At 41.5% G+C, this 19,792-nt stretch overlaps 1 protein-coding gene across 2 annotated transcripts in view; it reads left to right on the top strand.

Annotated features, from left to right (window-relative positions):
* Nucleotides 1-565: 565 nt before the first annotated feature.
* ZCCHC14 (zinc finger CCHC-type containing 14) overlaps nucleotides 566-19,792 on the top strand; it is a 95,156-nt gene continuing 75,929 nt past the window's right edge. Inside the window, exons 1-3 of one of the 2 annotated variants that reach the window (XM_030581935.1) lie at nucleotides 566-2,368; nucleotides 3,108-3,131; nucleotides 18,145-18,268. In XM_030581935.1, coding sequence (XP_030437795.1) covers nucleotides 1,805-2,368; nucleotides 3,108-3,131; nucleotides 18,145-18,268 — 712 coding nt within the window. In that variant the 5' untranslated portion in view covers nucleotides 566-1,804. The remainder of the gene's footprint in view (nucleotides 2,369-3,107; nucleotides 3,132-18,144; nucleotides 18,269-19,792) is intronic. The other variant, XM_030581936.1, reaches the window with a different exon arrangement.

The following is a 19,792-nucleotide window of genomic DNA, read 5'->3' as shown; positions in this document are numbered from 1 at the left end:
GGGCCCCTGCGTGTCCTGTCACCCTCCCCCCCCATCACTGACCCGCTCCCGGGCCCCTGCGTGTCTCGTCCTCCCCATCAGTAACCCGCTCTTGGGCCCCTGGGTGTCCCGTCACCTCCCCCCCACCCATCACTAGCCTGGGCCCCTGGGTGTCCCGTCACCTCCCCCCCACCCATCACTGACCCGCTCCCGGGCCCCTGCGTGTCTCGTCCTCCCCATCAGTAACCCACTCCCGGGCCCCTGGCTGTCCCGTCACCTCCCCCCCCCATCACTAACCCGCTTCCGGGCCCCTGGCTGTCCCGTCACCTTCCCCCCCCATCAGTAACCCGCTCCCGGCCCCTGCATGTCCCATCCCCCCCATCAGTAACCCGCTCCTGGGCCCCTGCGTGTCCCGTCACCTTCCTCCTCCCCCATCACTAACCCGCTCCCGGGCCCCTGCGTGTCCCGTCACCTTCCTCCCCTCCCCATCACTAACCCGCCCCCGGCCCCCTGTGTGTCCCGTCACCTTCCCCCCCCCAAACACTAACCCGCTCCCGGGCCCCTGCGTGTCCTGTCACCTCCCCCCCCCAATCACTAACCCGCTCCCGGGCCCCTGCGTGTCCCGTCACCTTCCCCCCCCATCACTAACCCGCTCCCGGGCCCCTGCGTGTCCCGTCACCTTCCCCCCCCATCACTAACCCGCTCCCGGGCCCCTGGCTGTCCCGTCATCTCCCCCCCCATCACTAACCCGCTCCCGGGCCCCTGGCTGTCCCGTCATCTCCCCCCCCATCACTAACCCGCTCCCGGGCCCCTGGCTGTCCCGTCATCTCCCCCCCATCACTAACCCGCTCCCGGGCCCCTGGCTGTCCCGTCATCTCCCCCCCATCACTAACCCGCTCCCGGGCCCCTGGCTGTCCCGTCATCTCCCCCCCATCACTAACCCGCTCCCGGGCCCCTGGCTGTCCTGTCACCTCCCCCCCCCCCATCACTAACCCGCTCCCGGGCCCCTGGCTGTCCCGTCACCTCCCCCCCCCATCACTAACCCGCTTTCGGGCCCCTGCGTGTCCCGTCACCCTCCCATCACTAACCCACTCCGGGGCCCCTGCGTGTCCTTTGACCCCCAATCACTAACCCACTCCCGGGCCCCTGCGTGTCCTTTCACACACACCCCCCAGACCCCTGCGTGTCCCGTCATACCCCGCACCCATCGCTAGCCCCCTCCCAGGCCCCTGCGTGTCCCATCATACCCCACCCCCATTGCTAGCCCCCTCCTGGGTCCCTGCGTGTTCCGTCACCTCCCTCCCCATCGCTAACCCCCTCCCGGGTCCCTGCATGTCCTGTCATCCCCCCACATATCGCTAACCCCTTCCTGGGCCCCTGCGTGTCCGGTCACCCTCCATCACTAATCCCCAGGTGCTTTTGTGTCCCTACATCCCCATCAGTAACCCCTCCCTGCGTGTCCTCTCATCGCCCCATCAGAAACTTCTCCCTGGTGTCCTCCCTTCCCCTCTCCCAGAGTCCTTGCGTGTCTCCTCATCCCTACCATTGGAAGTCCTCGCCCCCGGGATCCTTGTGTGTCCCTACATCTGTAACCCCCCTAGGGTCCTTATATTTCACCTCTAATGCGAGCTCCCTGATTTTCACTATTTGGGACCCAGTGTGTGTTGCTCTTAGGGTGCCCCCTTCTTGTATTTGGGCACTTATCTCTCAGGGTCCCATTCTCCCACCTTTGTTTGGGCATTTTCCTTCATTCCCCAGTGTGTACCTCCCCTGTCCCTGGGGTACCAGCACAGGTGGTGGTGGTGGTGGTAGCTGCAGTAGCAACATGGTAGAAAAGCGGTGCCCACGGCTGCAGAGGGACAGTGTGTACCGCTGGTTCTCAGAACTGCCCTCCCCGCAGCGGGTGGAATTTCTCTGTGGCCTCCTGGACTTGTGCATCCCACTTGAACTGCGCTTTCTAGGTGCCTGCTTAGAGGACTTGGCCCGCAAGGACTATCATTCCCTGCGTGACTCTGAAATCAAGGCCAACAACCCTGCTGACTTGGGAAGCCTCACTAACTTGACAGATGAGGTGGTACGTAGCAAACTGCTGGTCTCCCTTGCCTTGTTGGGGTCTGCACACCGAGAGGCAGCTGGAGTCCTCTTCCGCACACTTACCCACATTGATTCTGTCATCAACAACTATGGGCTGCAGCTCAACGAGGGCCGCACTGGGGATGAATTTCTCTTGCTCTTCACTATGGCGTCCAATCACCCTGCCTTCAGCTTCCACCAGAAGCAGGTACTGAGGCAAGAGCTTACCCAGATCCAAAACATCATGGCGAGCACCAGCAAGAATCCGAGCATCCCCGCTCTTGGCACCATGGCAGCCTACCCTGGCTGCCATAAGGTGGGTATTGCAGCCTCGTACTCTTCCTTTCAGGGCTTGGGTAATATCTCAAACTGTTTTCTTGAAGGCTTAAACAACATAACCACATATTTTCTCCTTCCTACCCCTCAAACATTCTAGTGATAAGTGCCAACCTAAGAGAATAGTAAAAATCAATTGTCTAGTAGATGGGATGGTCAGGGATTCATCCAGGATCCTTGGGATTTCTGTCATATAATCAGAAGGGAGATGTTCATCAGTGAGTCACAAGTAGATCAACAGAAAAGGGCTTGAGCTGACTGGACTGCCTCACTGCATGGGTAGCAGATCAAAGACTAGCGAGGGAGAAAGACATGGAAAATCTATCTGGAAATGGGAGTAAGCATCTGTATTCAAGGATTATGGACTGGAGGGGGTAGGGAAGTAGGTTTGTTAGAAGTGTCTGTCTGGTGGCAGTGAAATTTTGATGAGTCTAGGTCCCATTTAACCATAACTCTGAACAAAATTGTACTGGAGTTGTACTTAAAGTGGCTGCTTAACGGACCGATAAAACTCCTATTGAATTTAGTGGGAGTTGGCTCTTTGCCTGAGATGGGAAGGTACGTATTGGAGGTGTCTTGTAACATAAGTTTCCTTCTAGTTGTACATTCCTTTGGATACTGCTGCCTTAAATTTGAAAGTTTTCATTTTTTTGTTTTTTTTAATACTCAGCTGTGGACATCTGGGTGATTTTTCTCAACATTTTGTTTCCTTTTCCCAGAATACATGGAGCCAACAAGCAGAGGTTACAGGTTTACTTTTTGTTCAATTTAATTTTTTGTTGTGAATGAACTATAGATGGAAAAATACTTCAGTTCAGGCTGTAAGGATATAATTAACTGCAGGAGGACCCTCCATACGAATACTTAATTTTACAGTTTCTATTCTGCAGAAGAAGCATGACATCAAATCAAAATAAGGACTAGAACAAATATAGAGACTTCAGTTCCATCTTCTCCACACTCACCTTCTTGGTGGTTAAAAGTAAAATTTACTGCATGCAAAAGTTCTGTAGAAATAGGATCAGGACCAAGTGAATATGCGTAAGGAATAAAGACATGAATGCCTCTTGGAGCATACCATTTTGATCTTCACTAATAGTATACAATTTTTCAGCACCGTTTAAGCCATTCTAAGATGGATGGAGAATCCATTCTACTGTTCTTCCTGGTAGCAATAAAAATTACCTTCTGGGTGGTCACTTGCCCACAGTGTTCAGAAGAACAATAACCTTTGTGGGGAGGGCAGTGCATTTTAAACATGGAATTGAAGAACACTGATAGTTTACGTTGTAACAAAATTCTCTTTAAGGGAGTACAAAAAATTAGTGTCACTTTACTGTATATATTTTCATTGTCTTTTGAAGTTAAGAAAATCCGTTTGAGACAAATTCAGACTTGTTTTTAAGTGAAGGCTGCTAAGCTGTTCAGATGCTAGTAGCTAGTTAATACTTTTTAGAACAAGAAGTTGGCTTAAATCTATAGTTGGACAAAGAGCATGGAAAAACAATACATTTCACTCAATCCAGCCATGTTTAATTGTGTACAATTAAATCCAAACATTGCAGACTTGGATGTTGTGATGATGTGACTTGATAACGTTTGCATGATCACAACATCACCCAGAAGAGTCAGTGCAGGGGCCAGAAGAAGATAAGCCACACTGGGGCCCCAGCCATCAGAGCTCTGTAAGGACTTTCATGGTGCTAGCCCTTCCCCATCATCTGTGCTTCTTTGCCTGAGCACAAGCTATGCTGGGTTGGTATTTGATGTCAGCTAAACTCTGAGCACAAACTCCTTTCTGTTCATCTTAAACACTGAGACTTCCCTTGTCACAAGATACAGTGGAACTACCTTAGACTTCCATGCTGTTGTTACAGTGTATAATTTAAATAGCCTAATGACTTGTCTGAAGTGTCTGTGACTTTAAAAGGTTGTGGTTTTCTAGCCAAATTGAAACCACAGTTTAGTTTAGATTTTGTCTGTATAAAATCTATTACTTTGCGTTAATGTAGTCTTTTATATAAATTCCTTGCTTTCTATATTTTGAAAAATTAAGAGCAACACTGAGTGAATGTTCTGTCATCAAAATAAGCAGGACAGGCGCTGTGCAGTTATGTATATTGACCTTTGAACACATAACTAGATAAATGCACTCTGTGCATACTTACATTGAGAGGGAAAACACACAGGCAGTGACTGCCATTTTCATTCATTTGTAACTTTTTGTAATGTTTTAGTGATTAGGAATTTTTATAGTTCAGATTTGAGTTAAAAAATGAAAACACTTGAATTATCCATGAGCAACAGTGTCTGAAAAATGTATTAATACATGTATACCACCTTTATTTTTTTCGTGCTCAGGTAACTCAAAAGGAGTCTCACATAATTTTACTAAAATTCAAAAACAAACAGCTCACCTTCTTCCCCAATCCATTCTGGGCTGTGAACAAGTATGAGAAACTTCAGGCTAAAGGAATAATTTTGGAAGGAACTATAAACCTCTGAAAATGCATTTATAATTAAAGTGACTCTTCTAGCACAAATATAACATCAGTGCTGTCATGGTACTTGAATGACATTTGTGTCATCATGTTAATGTTATTTCCCATACCAAGCAAGACACATCTGGGAAGAAAAAAATTGTAGTTGTTATTGCTGAAATAATTACAATTTACAATCAGTGAAGTGTGCGCATATTTTGTAAGAATCAGGAAGAAAGGGATAATACCCATGCAATGATAAACTGATTACGTACAGGGTTCCATATTCTATGTTTACATCTGGAAGGAGATTGCATGTTCGGTCTGAGGTACATCTAGATGTTGGACAGTTTTTTTGATTCTGTGGATTGCTGATCCAATCTAGTCATTTAAGGTTGAGGGTGAACCATGTCGTATAAAACTTCTGATGTTCTCTGAGATAGTAAGTAAGTGCAACAAAATTGAACTAATTAATTCAATTTTCTGGGCGTCAAACAAGTTTTGCTTTAGATATCCCCTGATTTAGGATATATTTTTTTAATTCATTATTTATTTGTTTATTTTACTATAGATGAAAACAGGTTGATAATATCAATTTTACTTCCACCGATGCGGGGATGAGGGTTCGGGGTGATGTATTTCAATAACTTTTCCTCCTCTACCTATCACTTACATAAAACAATTTTGAGCCAGGATTAAGAAATACTATACAATAGGGCAGGGGTCGGCAACCTTTCGGAAGTGGTGTGCCAAGTCTTCATTTATTCACTCTAATTTAAGTTTTCGCGTGCCAGTGATACATGTTAATGTTTTTAGAAGGTCTCTTTCTATAAGTCTATAATATATAACTAAAATATTGTTGTATGTACAGTAAATAAGGTTTTTAAAATGTCTATGAAGGTTCATTTAAAATTAAATTAAAATGCAGAGCCCCCAGACCGGTGGCCAGGACCAGTGTGAGTGCCACTGAAAATCAGCTCGCGTGCTGCCTTCGGCACGCATGCCATAGGTTGCCTACCCCTGCAATAGGGCATTCCAACAAACAGCAAAATAAGGCTCCTTTAGGTCAGTAACATTTTGGTCATCAGTCCTTCAACTGATTCCATGTTGAAGAATATTCTGGGGCTCTGTGCAGGTGTGTGGATCTTACTGTGTGGAGTCAGCTGCAGAATCAGCCTTTTACATAGTAGTTCTGGACATATTTTGTTTGCAGTTGCAAGGAAGTAACACAGTCAGTGGTTCATATACTGTAGTTGTGTGATTCTGTTGCAAGTTGATATCTTATGAATGATAGGCCAGTCAGCCTCTAATTTCTGTACCAACATCTCTTTTCTAAGAATGTAGCGTATGATATCTATCAGTGATATTATTTAATATGCTCATTTAAAACTTTGGAAATAAGATGCTTAAGAGGATTTCTATATTGACTGCTGGATCTGGTTTTAGTGATAAGGTCTCACTTTCAGGTGCATGCAAAATAGTTTTGTTTTTATATTGTGTTGCTGCAGCTTATTGTAGGACCTGAGAATATTTTTGAGGAAACAGTAACTGAAATTTGTAATCCTTTTATGGAACCAGATTTTGAAAAAATACATTTTTTTAAAAAAATTTTTTTTGGTGGGGGGAAGCTGAACCTGAGTCGTACAAGGGGCATATCTAGGAGCTCTCTGGCTTTATCCCAGTCTTGCAAAAGAAGGGTAATAACTGGATTATTCTTAACACTATTGGGTAACTCTGGTTTTAAACTGAATTTTTAGCCTCCAATCTATCATGAGAAAGTATGTCTTGTTCAGTCATTTATGATGATAATACCTGTTTAGGCTAGAAATTTGAAGTGTTCCTGTTCCTTTACCACATGACCCAGCCAGGGACTTCAAGACAAGTGGGTGGTACCCCAGATGGGACAAAGTGAGCCCTAACTTTCTCCCTGGTCCTCTTTCATTTGTGATGGTAACGACATGGGTGGGTCATCAATGAACCTGCATTCAAATCCCTGTGTTCTAAAAGTGAGATCCTATGCTACATGAGCTAAAGCAGCAGTTCTCTTAGTTTCAAGGCAATGGCATACGCAGACCTTTCTGTGGCCTAACCACTTGTGGGTACAATGAGATACACTGTATTAATGTGGCTTACACATAGGTACTGAGTTTCCAGGTTGGAAAGTTGACACTCCCTACTCGAACTATCATAATTTATTAGGCTTCTTGTTTTCTCTCACAAAAATGATTTAATAGGAAGAACCAGGAAGGTTTTTTGTTTTTTTTTATAACTGCACAGGAAGGACTTGAAAGGAGTAAAGTAGTCTCCGTTAGTAATATGTTAATTTTAATTAAATGAATGTTGCCCAATTGTATAATGAATGTTAACATGAGACTCTAATTTAGGCATTTAAAATCAAGCTTATTTGGAAATTGGACTGAATATTCCATAGTGAGAAACCAAATAGAAAGACCCAAAAAACTTTCACTGAATTCATAATGATGTTGACTTCCCCCACTTTTTTTTAAATGCAGTCTATGATGATTTCTTCCCCCATGACATCATTGTGTTCAAGTCCTGTGTTTGTACACTAATTTTTTTCTAATTATCTATTGATTATCAATTACAATTAAGCAAAATTGAAGTAGGACACACTTCATCTGAAATAAAAGTGTATACTGTAGGAGACTGCACTGTTTTACCTGAACCAATCTCTAAACTTTTTTAGGTAAATCAGTGCTCACACTGTGTGTAAACCACCCATGGAAAAGCAAAGCTAGCAATTGTTAACCACACATAAACAAACATTCCAGTGTGCAACTTCAAAGCTGTTGAGCAGCAACCTTGTTTTAAAGTATTTAACCACTCGGTTAAAAATTTGTGTTTTTTGACTGTATGAGTTGAATTGCATAAATTGAGATCCTGTGATTCTTTAGCTGGTTGTTGGAACAGGGCCTGTCTCTTTCTGTGTGTTTGTACAGCACCTAGCACAATGGGGCTCTGATCCTAATTGAGTCCTCTAATTATTACTCCAATATATCTAATAATAACTTTTCCCTTGAAGCCATGTCCTGAGTTTTAGAATATATTTTGTGTTTTGCCATTTTGAGGTTTTGTTGTTTTTGCTGAAAACAAAATAAGTGCTAATTCTAGAGATGCTATTCCCATGATTATAGTTAAGGGCTATTAGCATTTCTGTTGTAGATTATTTTCACTGACATAATTTAGCAGTTAAAATTAGCTCTATATGAAACTTGGAAGAGAAGGTTTGGTTTTTTTCCTTTGAAGTGTTCCATATTGGTAAAAGGGGAAAGAGAGCAGGATGAATCAAGAATTGTTTTGCCTATGGGTAAGTTAGGAGACCTATAAAAGGCAGTAAAGACAATGGTGTTGGGCTCACCCAAATCCATGTTTCCATATATGCATCTTGCATGAGTTTTGCATTGAATATGTGGGGCAGCCACTGCTAACCTACTTAGCTTTTGGGTAACTGTTGAAAATATAATTATATACTTCAACAGTGTTTGAAATCACTGACACTTTTAAACTAAAATACTGCACAATATGCAGTTTTAAAGCCTTCATAACTAACTAAAAATGATCCAAAAGTAAACAGACCAATTGCTTAGGAATAACTTTTTAATTGAAGAGCTGTAGAATCAATGATCTACTAGCAGTGGTATATTAGTAAATTTCACTTTTAAACATCAACTGGCTTTCCCCATCCCCTATTTTCCTGTTTTATATGTGAATATTATCACTATCTAACAGCATTATTTAACCTATATCCACTGTTTTAAAATATGAATTTTATCTTGTTCATCTGTCCTTTTGAATTTGTGAGTTGTTAGTCGGTGAGACTAGAGTACCTGTGAATTGTTCCAGTGAAAAGGCAAACTAGAAGTCCGTTCACTGTCTGGTTTGCACTTCAACAAATGTAAGGCTTGTCTTTTCTTCTCTTCCCCTCTCACCTCTGAAATGTGATGCTGGGAGTTGGCAGCTGCAAAAGAAGGATAACACTATTTTGATGCCTAAGGCTTAGTCTACGCGACAGAGTTAGATCGACATAAGGTAGCGTACGTTGACCTAACTCTGTAAGCATATACACTAAAATGTAGCTCTCACCAATGTAACTTGCTCACTACACCGACTTAATAACTCCACTTCTGCAAGAGGCATAGCGCTTAAGTTGATGTAGTTAGGTTGACACAGTGTCAGTGTACTCTGTGTTGCTTACATCAACTGTTGCTGCCTTTCAGAAATTGTTCCACAGTGCATCATGCTGGCAGTTAAATCAGTGCAAGCGTTCCTGGTGAGGATGTGCCCAGCCAACACAAGGAGCATTGTGTGGACATGTAAAACTGATTCAATTATTGTGATGGCTGTACATCAGTGTAACTTAGGTCAACTTAATTTTGTAGTGTAGACTTCCTTTCGAGTGTATCAGCCATAGAATCAATCAATACTGTCACCTGTTCAGCTGAAACGATGTTAGCACAGGTGGGAGTCTTAGCATAGAAAAGGCCTCAATGGCCAGATCATTTTTTAACCACAGTGTTGATTAAACAATCTTTCAGTGGATTTAATTAAGTGGTGATAAAATCAGATCTGGCTGCAGGAGCCTTGTTCATGCTTTGGCCTCTATTACCACTGATGTTGGCTGGGAATTGTTTTATAAACTTTCCAAATTTAGAGATGGTCTAAAAGGTTTAGAGAGAGACGGACAGACGAAAAGCCGTTGGATACTTTCAAGTGGACCAGTAAGATGGACTTGCATTGTACTTAGTGCAAGTGTAAATGCGTTTTGTTGCTTTCTTTGTAGATATGAATCTTATCGTGACTATCTGTAGCTACAATTGTACACGCATGTGCTCTAATTGTATAGATGGTGGGTCTGCCTGTTGCTACTGGAGAGATTTTGCCTTTTTAAAAAAATTATATAAACAAAAGCCCTATTAAAATCATAAAGAGAAATCTATGCACATTTAATTATAAATAAAATACTGTGTAGTTCAGGATAGAGACCTACATATCAGATAATGCTGATACGTGCCCAAGTCACAGTTAGTATTAAACTGTCTTCTGTTGACTGCTTTACTATTTAAAATAAAAATTATACTGGCAGAATATAGAAGTGATCTAAAGTCTATACTTGCATGAACTTTTTTCTGATCTCAAATGGAAAATCTAGAAAAGGCCTGAATCCTTTTAAATGGTTTATAAATTTGAAAAGATCTGACTCTCTTTTATGCAGTAGATAACTAATTTAGGTGCTAAAAACTGCATTATGTATCAAATATTAGTGCCGATTCAGTGAGTGGAGGGGAAAGAGCAACAGTATTTGCCATTTTATTCTGTCCCACCCCATAAATACTGTAATTCAGAATTGCATGAAAGCTGTAGAACTTCTGGTCTTGTGCTGTTGTGTCCTCTTGCTGTTTAATGATGTATTTAAAAACAAACAAACTGAAGGCTTTCTAAGGAAGTTTTGTTTGCTTTACAGCAGTAGCTCAGGTGTTGTGTGTTCTAGAAGATTCTGTGGCCAAGTGTGCATTATGGAATTTTAGTAAAGATTTCTGGACAAAGGAAATCTTTATTAAAGAGTAGGGCTGTCGATTAATCACAGTTAACTCGTGTGATTAACTCAAAAATATAAACCGATTAAAAAAAACACACGAATAATTGCACTGTTAAACAACAGAATACCAGTTGAAATTTATTAAATATTTTTGGATGTTTTTGTATATTTTCAAATACTGATTTCTGTTACAACACAGAATACAAAATATTCACTTTATATTATTATAAATATTTGCACTGTAAAAATAAGCAAAAGAAATAGTATTTTTCAATTCACTTCATACGAATACTGTAGTGCAATCTGTTTATTGTGAAAGTGTAACTTACAAATGTAGATTTTTTTTTTTTTGGTTATGTAACTGCACTCAAAAACAAAACAGTGTAAAACTTTAGAGCCTACAAGTCCACTCAGTCCTCCTTCTTATTCAGCCAATTGCTAAGACAAACAAGTTTGTTTACGTTTACAGGAGATAATGCTTGACTGCTTCTTATTTACAATGTCACCTGAAAGTGAGAACAGGCATTTGCATGGCACTTTTGTAGCTGGCATTGAAGGTATTTACATGCCAGATATGCTAAACTTTCATATTCCTCTTCATGCTTTGGCCACCGTTCCAGAGGACATGCTTCCATGCTGATGATGCTCATTTAAGAAAAAAATTGTTAATTAAATTTGTGACTTAACTCTTTGGGGGAGAATTTTATGTCTCCTGTTCTGTTTTACCTCCATTCTGCCATATATTTCTTGTTATAGCAATCTCGGATGATGACCAAGCACATGTTTGTTTTAAGAACACTTTCATAGCAGATTTGACAAAATGCAAAGGTACCAGTGTGAGATTTCTAAGGATAGATACAGCACTCAACCCAAGGTTTAAGAATCTGAAGTGCCTTCCAGAATCTGAGAGAGATGAGGCATGGAGAATGCTTTCAGAGTTCTTAAAAGAGCAACACTCCGATGTAGAAACTACAGAACCTGAACCACCAAAAAAGAAAATCAATCTTCTGCTGGTAGCATCAGACTCAGATGATGAAAATGAACATGCGTCGGTCAGCTCTGCTTTGGATCATTATCGAGCAGAACCTGTCATCAGCATGGACACGTGTCTTCTAGAATGGTGGTTGAAGCATGAAGGGACATATGAATCTTTAGCACATCTGGCACATAAATATCTTGCGATGCCCGCTGCAACAGTGCCGTGCAAACACCTGTTCTCACTTTCAGGTGACATAAACAAGATGTGGGCAGCATTATCTCCTGCAAATGGTAACTAAGTTTGTTTGTCTGAGCGGTTGGCTAAAGTAGGACTGAGTGGACTTGTAGGTTTTAAAGGTTTACATTGTTTTAATTTTGAAGGCAGTTATGTTTTGTACATAATTCTACATTTGTAAGTTCAACTTTCATTATAAAGAGATTGCACTACAGTACTTGTATTAGGTGAATTGAAATATACTATTTCTTTTGGTTTTTACAGTGCAAATACTTATAATAAAAATAAATATAAAGTGAGCACTGTACACTTTATATTCTGTGTTGTAATTCATTATATTTGAAAATGTAGAAAACCTCCAAAAATATTTAAATAAATGGTATTCTGTTATTGTTTAACGGTGTGATTAATCATGATTCGTTTTTTTAATCGCTTGACAGCCCTATTAAAGAGTCATCATTCGCCACACCTTTGATTAAGGTCTTGTGAGCATATACTACACACACAGTCATAGAATTTACGGTGAGAATGGACCACCAGATCATCATTATGTGCTCTGTGATCTGCAGAATGTTGTCCAGCAACAGCAGGGATGACTAGACTAGACTTTCATGGTATTTCTAAGGCCTTTTCTACACTGGAGATTTATCCCAATTCCAGCCATCAATGAATAGCCCTCTGTGTAACTGTACTGGTATGAGCCCCTAGTTAGATAGGGCAAGCCAAGCAGTGATTTGCACCGTTAGAGATTACTGCGATTAAAACCAGGGTATACTGCTGCAGTGCAAATCACAGCTTTCCATTTCTATACTAGACTGGGGTTGCACAAGTGTTGCTACATTGGTGGCCAGAATTTCTAATGCAGAAAAGGCCTGAGATTTAAAACAAATGAACAAAAATCAGAAACACCTAAAAAGGCAGGGGCAGGAATTTATTTATGAATCATAAAAAACAGAGGAGGGCACAAGCCAGACTCTTTTAAAGAAAACTTTTGCAGCTCACCTGTAAATCTTTCTGCATTTAAGAAACTGAAAGAGAGATTCCATCTCATGAGGGTTTATTCCAAGGGTGTGTATCTGGAATTTGACATGTTTAAACCAGCATTAATAGCCGGCCTCCAATGAAACTACACCGAGGCATACCCAAGTGTAGGCAAGGAAAGCCATGATTTGTGCCAATGAAGCTTGCCCCAGACAGTATTGGCCATTGATTGCTGGTTATGGACAAAATCCCAGTATAGACATTTCACTTTCTGAGGCATTTAAGCCCCAATCAGCATAGGTCTTAACTACATGTGTAAATTTAAGAAGGTGAGCAGTGGTATCATGGATTTTTAAAGAGAAAAGCCTATATCTAAGATCAGTAATGCCCAGGTCTTGCAGACATACATGTGGATATAGGATATAGTCCTTTGACTTCATTGGGACTACTGGCATGCGTAAGGTTACTCACATGTGCAAAAGTTGGCGGAACTGGGGCCTCAGACAGCTCCTAGAGCCTAGCCCCTGGTTTTTATGCTTCATGGATCAAACTTAGAATGGTGACCTAGTCTCCTATTGCCCGTTAGGAAATTGACATAAGTAACACTGAGAGGGATGGATAGATTCTTTTTATTTTATTTTTTTAATTACTTGGAAGCCTAAGTCAGTCAGGGTACACTTTTTAGAAGCAACTATGTACCTAAAAACCCAGAAAAGAGGAGAGACTGTCCCAATCTCCAGTCTTCAGCTGCAACATCTTTTGGTTGAGTGGGTGTTCTAAAACAGCACTGTAGTATCTGAATGACCCCTCAAAATTTAGCTCATGCTAATTAGAGATTGAAAGGACTACTATTTAAATTTTCCCCAGGCTTTATAAAAAATGGAACAAAATTGTTAACTATTCTCAATATGTGGCCCCAAACCTGAGAGGTCTGGAAATTAAAACAAATAAATAAATAAATAAATAAATAGAATTAGAGAAAGCTATCAGACAGTGTAATTTACAGGGTGAAAAATTAGTGGAGCCCATTACTCTCTAGGATTCCTGCCTCCCCAGTCCTTCGTTATTTTTTCATATCTGCGACATTATGTGGATTTTTCCCTCAGCAATAAATAGAAATTGTTGTATTTGTTCATGCAGCTCTTGGGCTTGAAGCCATTAGATGTCACCTAGTGCTATTCTCTTATCCAGCCTTCACTTTCTATGTTTTTAGTCTAATTATACTCTGAATATTTATTACTGAATAGGCAAGGAAATCAGTATTTTTTTTGCATAGAGTATTAGTGAAAAAACATCCTCCATGAAATTCCTTGTTCCTGAAAAAACACCTATGTAATCTTTTCATAAACTTGGAGAGTATAAGTAGTCATGTTACACATTAGATAGTGTTGGCTTTAATTCAATCCAGGCCAACAGATAGTTTTCTGTTAAACCATCTATATTTTGTGTTCTGGTTAGTTATTCTGAAAGGGAACAGATAATTACCGTTCTACTTAAATACTTACCAAGTTAAATTTCCTATTTATGAACCCTGCTGTTCTCATGAAAAGACTTGGTGTAGTAAATTGACTGTTATACGTTCTCACTGGGTAGCACAGCTAACAGTAAACCTGGCTTCAAAGATTTACCACGTCCCATACTTACTTGAACCATCCATGCATTAGTGAGAACGTTTTAGACTGGTAGATCTTATTACGTCTTGTACAGTTACAGTAGGGGTTGTCAGTATTTCCATTGTGAACTTATCTTTGTGCACTGTAATACATAGGAACCGTGACATAAGAACCTGAACTCTGAATTTTCTTGCTATTTTAAATTTGTCAACTGTGACTCTGTTAACATGGTTTATACTTAATGAATCATTATATATAATTTCTGCACAGAACCTCCCTCAATGAGCCGCTGTGTATCCAGCTCCCCCCCCCCGGAATCCTTATTGAGTTGCCTGCACCCAGATTGCCCCCCACGAAACCCTCTCACTCCACACTTGGGTCCTCGCATACTAAGCCCCTCCATACTTGGATCCTGCTGAGCTGAGTCTGGCTGCCCACACCTGGTGTACCTGGCATGGAGGGGCAGGGCCCTGGGGCGTTTCAGGGGCAGGCCCTGCCCTTGCACTTTCTTAGGGTTGGGTGCAGCCTCACTGCAAAGTCTGTGTCCGGGGTGGGGTGTATGGGGGTGCATAGGGGGGTGTTATATGGTGGTCTTCCATCTTCGTGCAACCAGTGGCTTGTGCCCCCCACTACTATGCTGGAGCCTCCACATTTATTTATCAACAAAATTTGCAGAATTTTAAAATATTGTGTGCAGAATTTTTATTTGCTTAGCGCAGAATTCCCTCAGGAGTAGTGTGGCTGTAAAAACATAATTGTGTGTAAATGTTGATATTTTTCATGTTAGTTTTCTTCTGGGACTGCAAGTTTCACAGTTCATGCAATCCTAGGATTTTGCAGTGTGTGTGGTCCAATCAAATATCACTTATAAAATAGCTGGCTGATCTGAAAATATTACTTACGTTACAAAACATTTTTATTGAAACTTTCCCTTTCTCTAGAAAAACTTCAATGATAAGCAATGTCAAAGGATATGGAAGTCAGTGGAAAAAAGTTATTTAAAATCTGCATGAAGACTTTTAAAAAGTCATAGTGAGCCTGACCATAACACCATTAGCTCCCTAACTAAAGTGCTCCATTTGGAACTGATCAGGGTGTTGTGGTTGAACGCCAGTTTAAATTTACTGTACTTTGATGTGAGAGTGAGTCAGATAACGTATGAGTTCAGCTAGTCAAGATGTGGGCTAAATTAATCTTTACCAAAAATAACAAAAGGATTTATGTCTTCCTGGGAAGAATTCAGATTTTACGTATAACCAAAAATGGGTGACAGCAATCCTTACTTGGGAAAACATCAATGTTTCTTGGGTTAAACTTTCCACAGCCAGCAGCAGGTTGGAGTCAGCAGAATGCCCAGCCCTCTGGAACGTCTCTCTCCAGCAATCCACCAGAGTCTGAGTTTAATGAGCTTCAGAAACAGTGCATGATTAGCTCTTCGATCAAGCCTTTGAAAAATCCTAGTTAGGGCATTGGGATTTGTGTGCGTGTGTGTCTGAGCTAAGGGTTTCATTCCTAGCCTTTTAATCTGAAAGCTTTGTGTTTCACTGTTTTACAGTTGTTCTTATAGGTGTAAGACGTCTGCATGCTTGGCTGTGGAAATCCAAGTAAATATCTGAATTAAAAAAGTAAAAGCAGTGTAGTGATGTTAAAGAGGAAGACAGGACTTGTAATCATTTCTGTTCCAGCATCTCTCAAGATTTTCTCCTATAATCTGTCTTTCCCTTTTGGGGGCCCTGGTGGTGTTTTTTAAAGCAGGTCGACTTCTCTAGCACAGGTGTAAACTGTCATAGTCTGAACAAATGAGCTTTTGAAAATCTACACTCATAATTCCTTCACTTGTGCACTTAGGTATTAGAGCCTTAAAAGTGTGTGTGTGTCACACACGTGAAGGCCAAGATTTTATGTGAACCTCACAAAGGAATAATTCTGCAAAAACAGGGAGGAATTTATGCAAAATCTAAAACATGTAATTCAGTTAGTCACAATGTACTAGGCTACAGGTGCGCAAACTTTGTGGCCTGAGGGCCACATCGGGTTTCTGAAATTGTATGGAGGGCCAGTTAGGGGAGGCTGTACCTCCTCAAACAGCCAGGCATGGCCAGGCCCCTGATGCCCTCCCTGCACTTCTGCCCATCCAACCCCTCCCCGTTTCCCTGATGGCCTCCCACCCTGGGATTCCTTCCCCATCCACACACTACTGTCCCCTGACCACCCCCCAGAACCCCCACCCCTGGCTGCCCCCTGCTGCCCCATCCAACCCCTTCTCTCATTCCTGACTGCCCCCACCCTGGGACCCCTACCCCATCCAACCACCCCTTCTCCCTGACTGCCCCCAGAACACTTGCCCCTGACTGCCCCTCGCTGCCCCATCCAACCCCCCTCCTTTGTGACTGCCCCCCAGGATCCCTGCACCCATTCAACCTCCCCCGTTCCCTGCCCTCTGACTGCCCTAAACAATATCCACACCCCCTCCCCCTGACACCCCGAACTCCCCTACCCTCTATCCAATGCTCCCTTCCCCCATTACTGCTCTGCCTGGAGCACCAGGTCAGGCCACGGCTCGGCAGCTGCGCTGCCCAGCTACCCAGAGCATTGCACCAGCAGCGTGGCATGCTGAGGTTGTGGGGGCCAGGGAACAGCAGGAGAGGGGCCGGGACCTAGCCGGCCAGGCAGGAGGGTCCTACCGACCGGATGTGGCCTGCAGGCCATAGTTTGCCTACCTCTGTTCTAAGCTGACAGTGAGGTAGATTAGATGTTTTTTAAAAATTGTTTTCCTCCTCATGGTCCTGCCTGGAATCACTATATGATTGAACCTTACAGGAAATTGTAAACTCTGATGTTAGTTATCGTGAATAATGACTAGTTTCTTTTGTTACACTGAGATTACATTTTCCTCTCTTGTGATTTATGAAAGGATATGTTAAATTATGTTAAATTAGAATCCTACAGACGGATTTCTTGTTAATTCAAAATGTGGCAGTTGAATTTCAAGGAATGCATTTGTTAATATGAGTACTTTTTGTTGTAACCTATTTAAACACACATGTTTTTTGCCTTTCAGATACTTAAGCCCTACTGCTAATGTGACCGTCTTCCATATCTGCTTCTTATTTTTCAGAAAATGTGAGAGACTAATTGACTTGCTTTAGGTGGCAAGTTCTTCACATTACACTACTAACAATAGGTGTTTCTCTACATTGTAGCACAAATGTGCATATTGTTGTGGACAGCAACTAAAGTAATTTAAATGTTCTGTTTTTCATATGATTTATGTTTGTTTTTCTAGCTCTTGAGTCATAGTGAAAATATGTTCCTTATGCTTAGTGCAGATTAAAGGGTACGTATTATGCTGTAAAGTTGTTTTTTGATGATGCAGCCTACTTTTTTTTCAGAATGAGTAATTTTTTATCAAAATATAGTCTTCAAATCTTGATGGCAAGCTCCCAAATTGCAAAGCCAACTGAGTCATTTTCTTACTGTTTTTTTATCCTGAGAGGTGAAGTTGGTTTCTTATCTGTTGCAATAATATTTAAGATCTATGACACAACATAAAAGTGATTGTCCTTTGCTTGACATAGTAACCCAGGTTTGCTCTTAAAATTAACAAAAGAAGAGTTTATAAACTTGTTTAAAATGAACTGTTGCATAAGCATAACACTTTAAAAAAGAATGGTACTTCATGTATCACTGTGTGGATTATGAAGGCTAATTAGGTTTACAAATAACTGACTAAAAAGTTCCTCCACCAAATTGTTACTTGCAATATACAGTATACTGAAAAATGTAGAACTGTTTTAGAATAGAATAGTAATGCTCTTGTTAGCTCTTAACTCAATTTGAAACACTATTCACTTAGTAGAGGAAAATAGAATGTTCCAGAGTTATATCAGCTTTATTTTTATTTTTTTCCAGGTCGCTCCAAGATCTGAGACCCTCATAAACAGTATCAGTAACAGTTTGGAAAATGCACTACATACGTCAGCACATTCCATTGAGGAGTCGTTACCCAAGAGGTCTTCAGGAAAACACTCCAAAGGTGGGTCCCAACTTGTTTTGCATAAGTCACATCATATATCTCTGATTGCTTTAAGGAAGTATTTTATAATCCTGACCCAAAATTGTAACTGTGTTTCTTTGCTAACTTGTTGAATTTAATGAGGATAGCACACTGAATGTAGAATGGTCATTGGAGAAAGTCGTCATAGTTAAATTTATATAGTAAGAGACACATTCTGCTGGGCAGTTAACAAGAATGTTGCTTACAACTTAAAACCCTTTTAACTCTTTGGTCAAATGATGTCTTCCCGAAAACTAAATGTCTGCTGATTTGTTTGAGTGGTTGGTAGTCCATATATCTTGTCTTTGTGTAAGTAGTTAACTGACATATTTTAGTATAACAAAATGTTTGCTATGGTCAGTATTGCTGTTCTTAGAGACAAGAAAATGGGTAGAAGAGCAGCTGTGCTTTTTGGTGTTCTGTTTTGGTTTTCGAGAGGACACGCGTGCAGTGTGGAGTGTGGGAGAATCAGTCGACCCTTGGCACCCTCCTTCCCTCAGCTATACAACCCCTATTGTTCTGTTCATTTGCTAACTCTGAAAACAGAATGTTCATCCAAAATCACTAGGAGTTCAATTTAATGCTGCATTGCCAGTAGGTAATAATAAATGTACAGACCTTTCAGTGTCCAATATCTGTGTGTAAGTATACCTTTCATGTTGATATCAGTTATTTAAAAAAATGTTTGAGAATGTTGGTGGTGGATGGGGAGCTAACAGAGGTTGTGCTCACACTTTTGACATTTGTACTTGTAGCAAACTGATACATCGCCATGGGTGTAGTCACCCTCATGGGGGGAGGTGTGGGTTGGTATAAGAAGGAACAGTTCTAGTCATTTAATGGTACATTCAGTGAGGGCACAAGCAAAAAATAGGTTTCCTGAAATTTTGAGTTGTGGAGAGCAACATCCCTTTCCACTCCCATCCCTTTGGTTTATGCTTAGAAATACTCAATCTCCTTTACTTTAGATCAGCAGCACCCAGAATCTAAGTTTACTTTTTTTTTTCATTGCAGGCAGAGAAATATGTGGCCCATGGTTATGCTGGGGAAAATTTTGAGCTCTGAGCTAATTGTAATGGGGTTTAAGACTCTATACAGAGACTTAAGGGAGTGAAGGAGCAGTATTGGAGGATCTGCTCAAAGGGGAATTCTGACAGTCAGGCAGAGAGTGGCGATGCAGGGGGGAATAGGAATGAAGAAGAGGCTGTCCAAAGATAGGAAGACAGTTTTCAGTTTCTGGGGACAGAGCTATCCACAGGAGAAGGATCTGGATTGTGGGAGTAAACCACAACCAAGAGGGTAAGGGCCTGACCCTTTCTCCACCTCCACTCCCTGCTGAGATAGAATAATTGAACACTGGGAGGAGAGCTAGGGAATACTTATTTGACCATGTGGGCTGCTGAGACTGGGAACTCCCCACTGGAGTGGGGAGAGGACTGAAGAGAGAGCAGGAAGTTAGGAAGCATCATGGGGCGGGGGCTAGTTAGGTGCATTAGAAAGAGA

The sequence above is a fragment of the Gopherus evgoodei genome, chromosome 12 (genome assembly GCF_007399415.2).
Source record: "Gopherus evgoodei ecotype Sinaloan lineage chromosome 12, rGopEvg1_v1.p, whole genome shotgun sequence".
In the NCBI taxonomy this organism is placed as follows: Eukaryota; Metazoa; Chordata; order Testudines; family Testudinidae; genus Gopherus; species Gopherus evgoodei.
The sequence above is the reverse complement of the archived record's forward strand: the minus strand, read 5'-3'. Positions and strand labels throughout refer to the sequence as shown.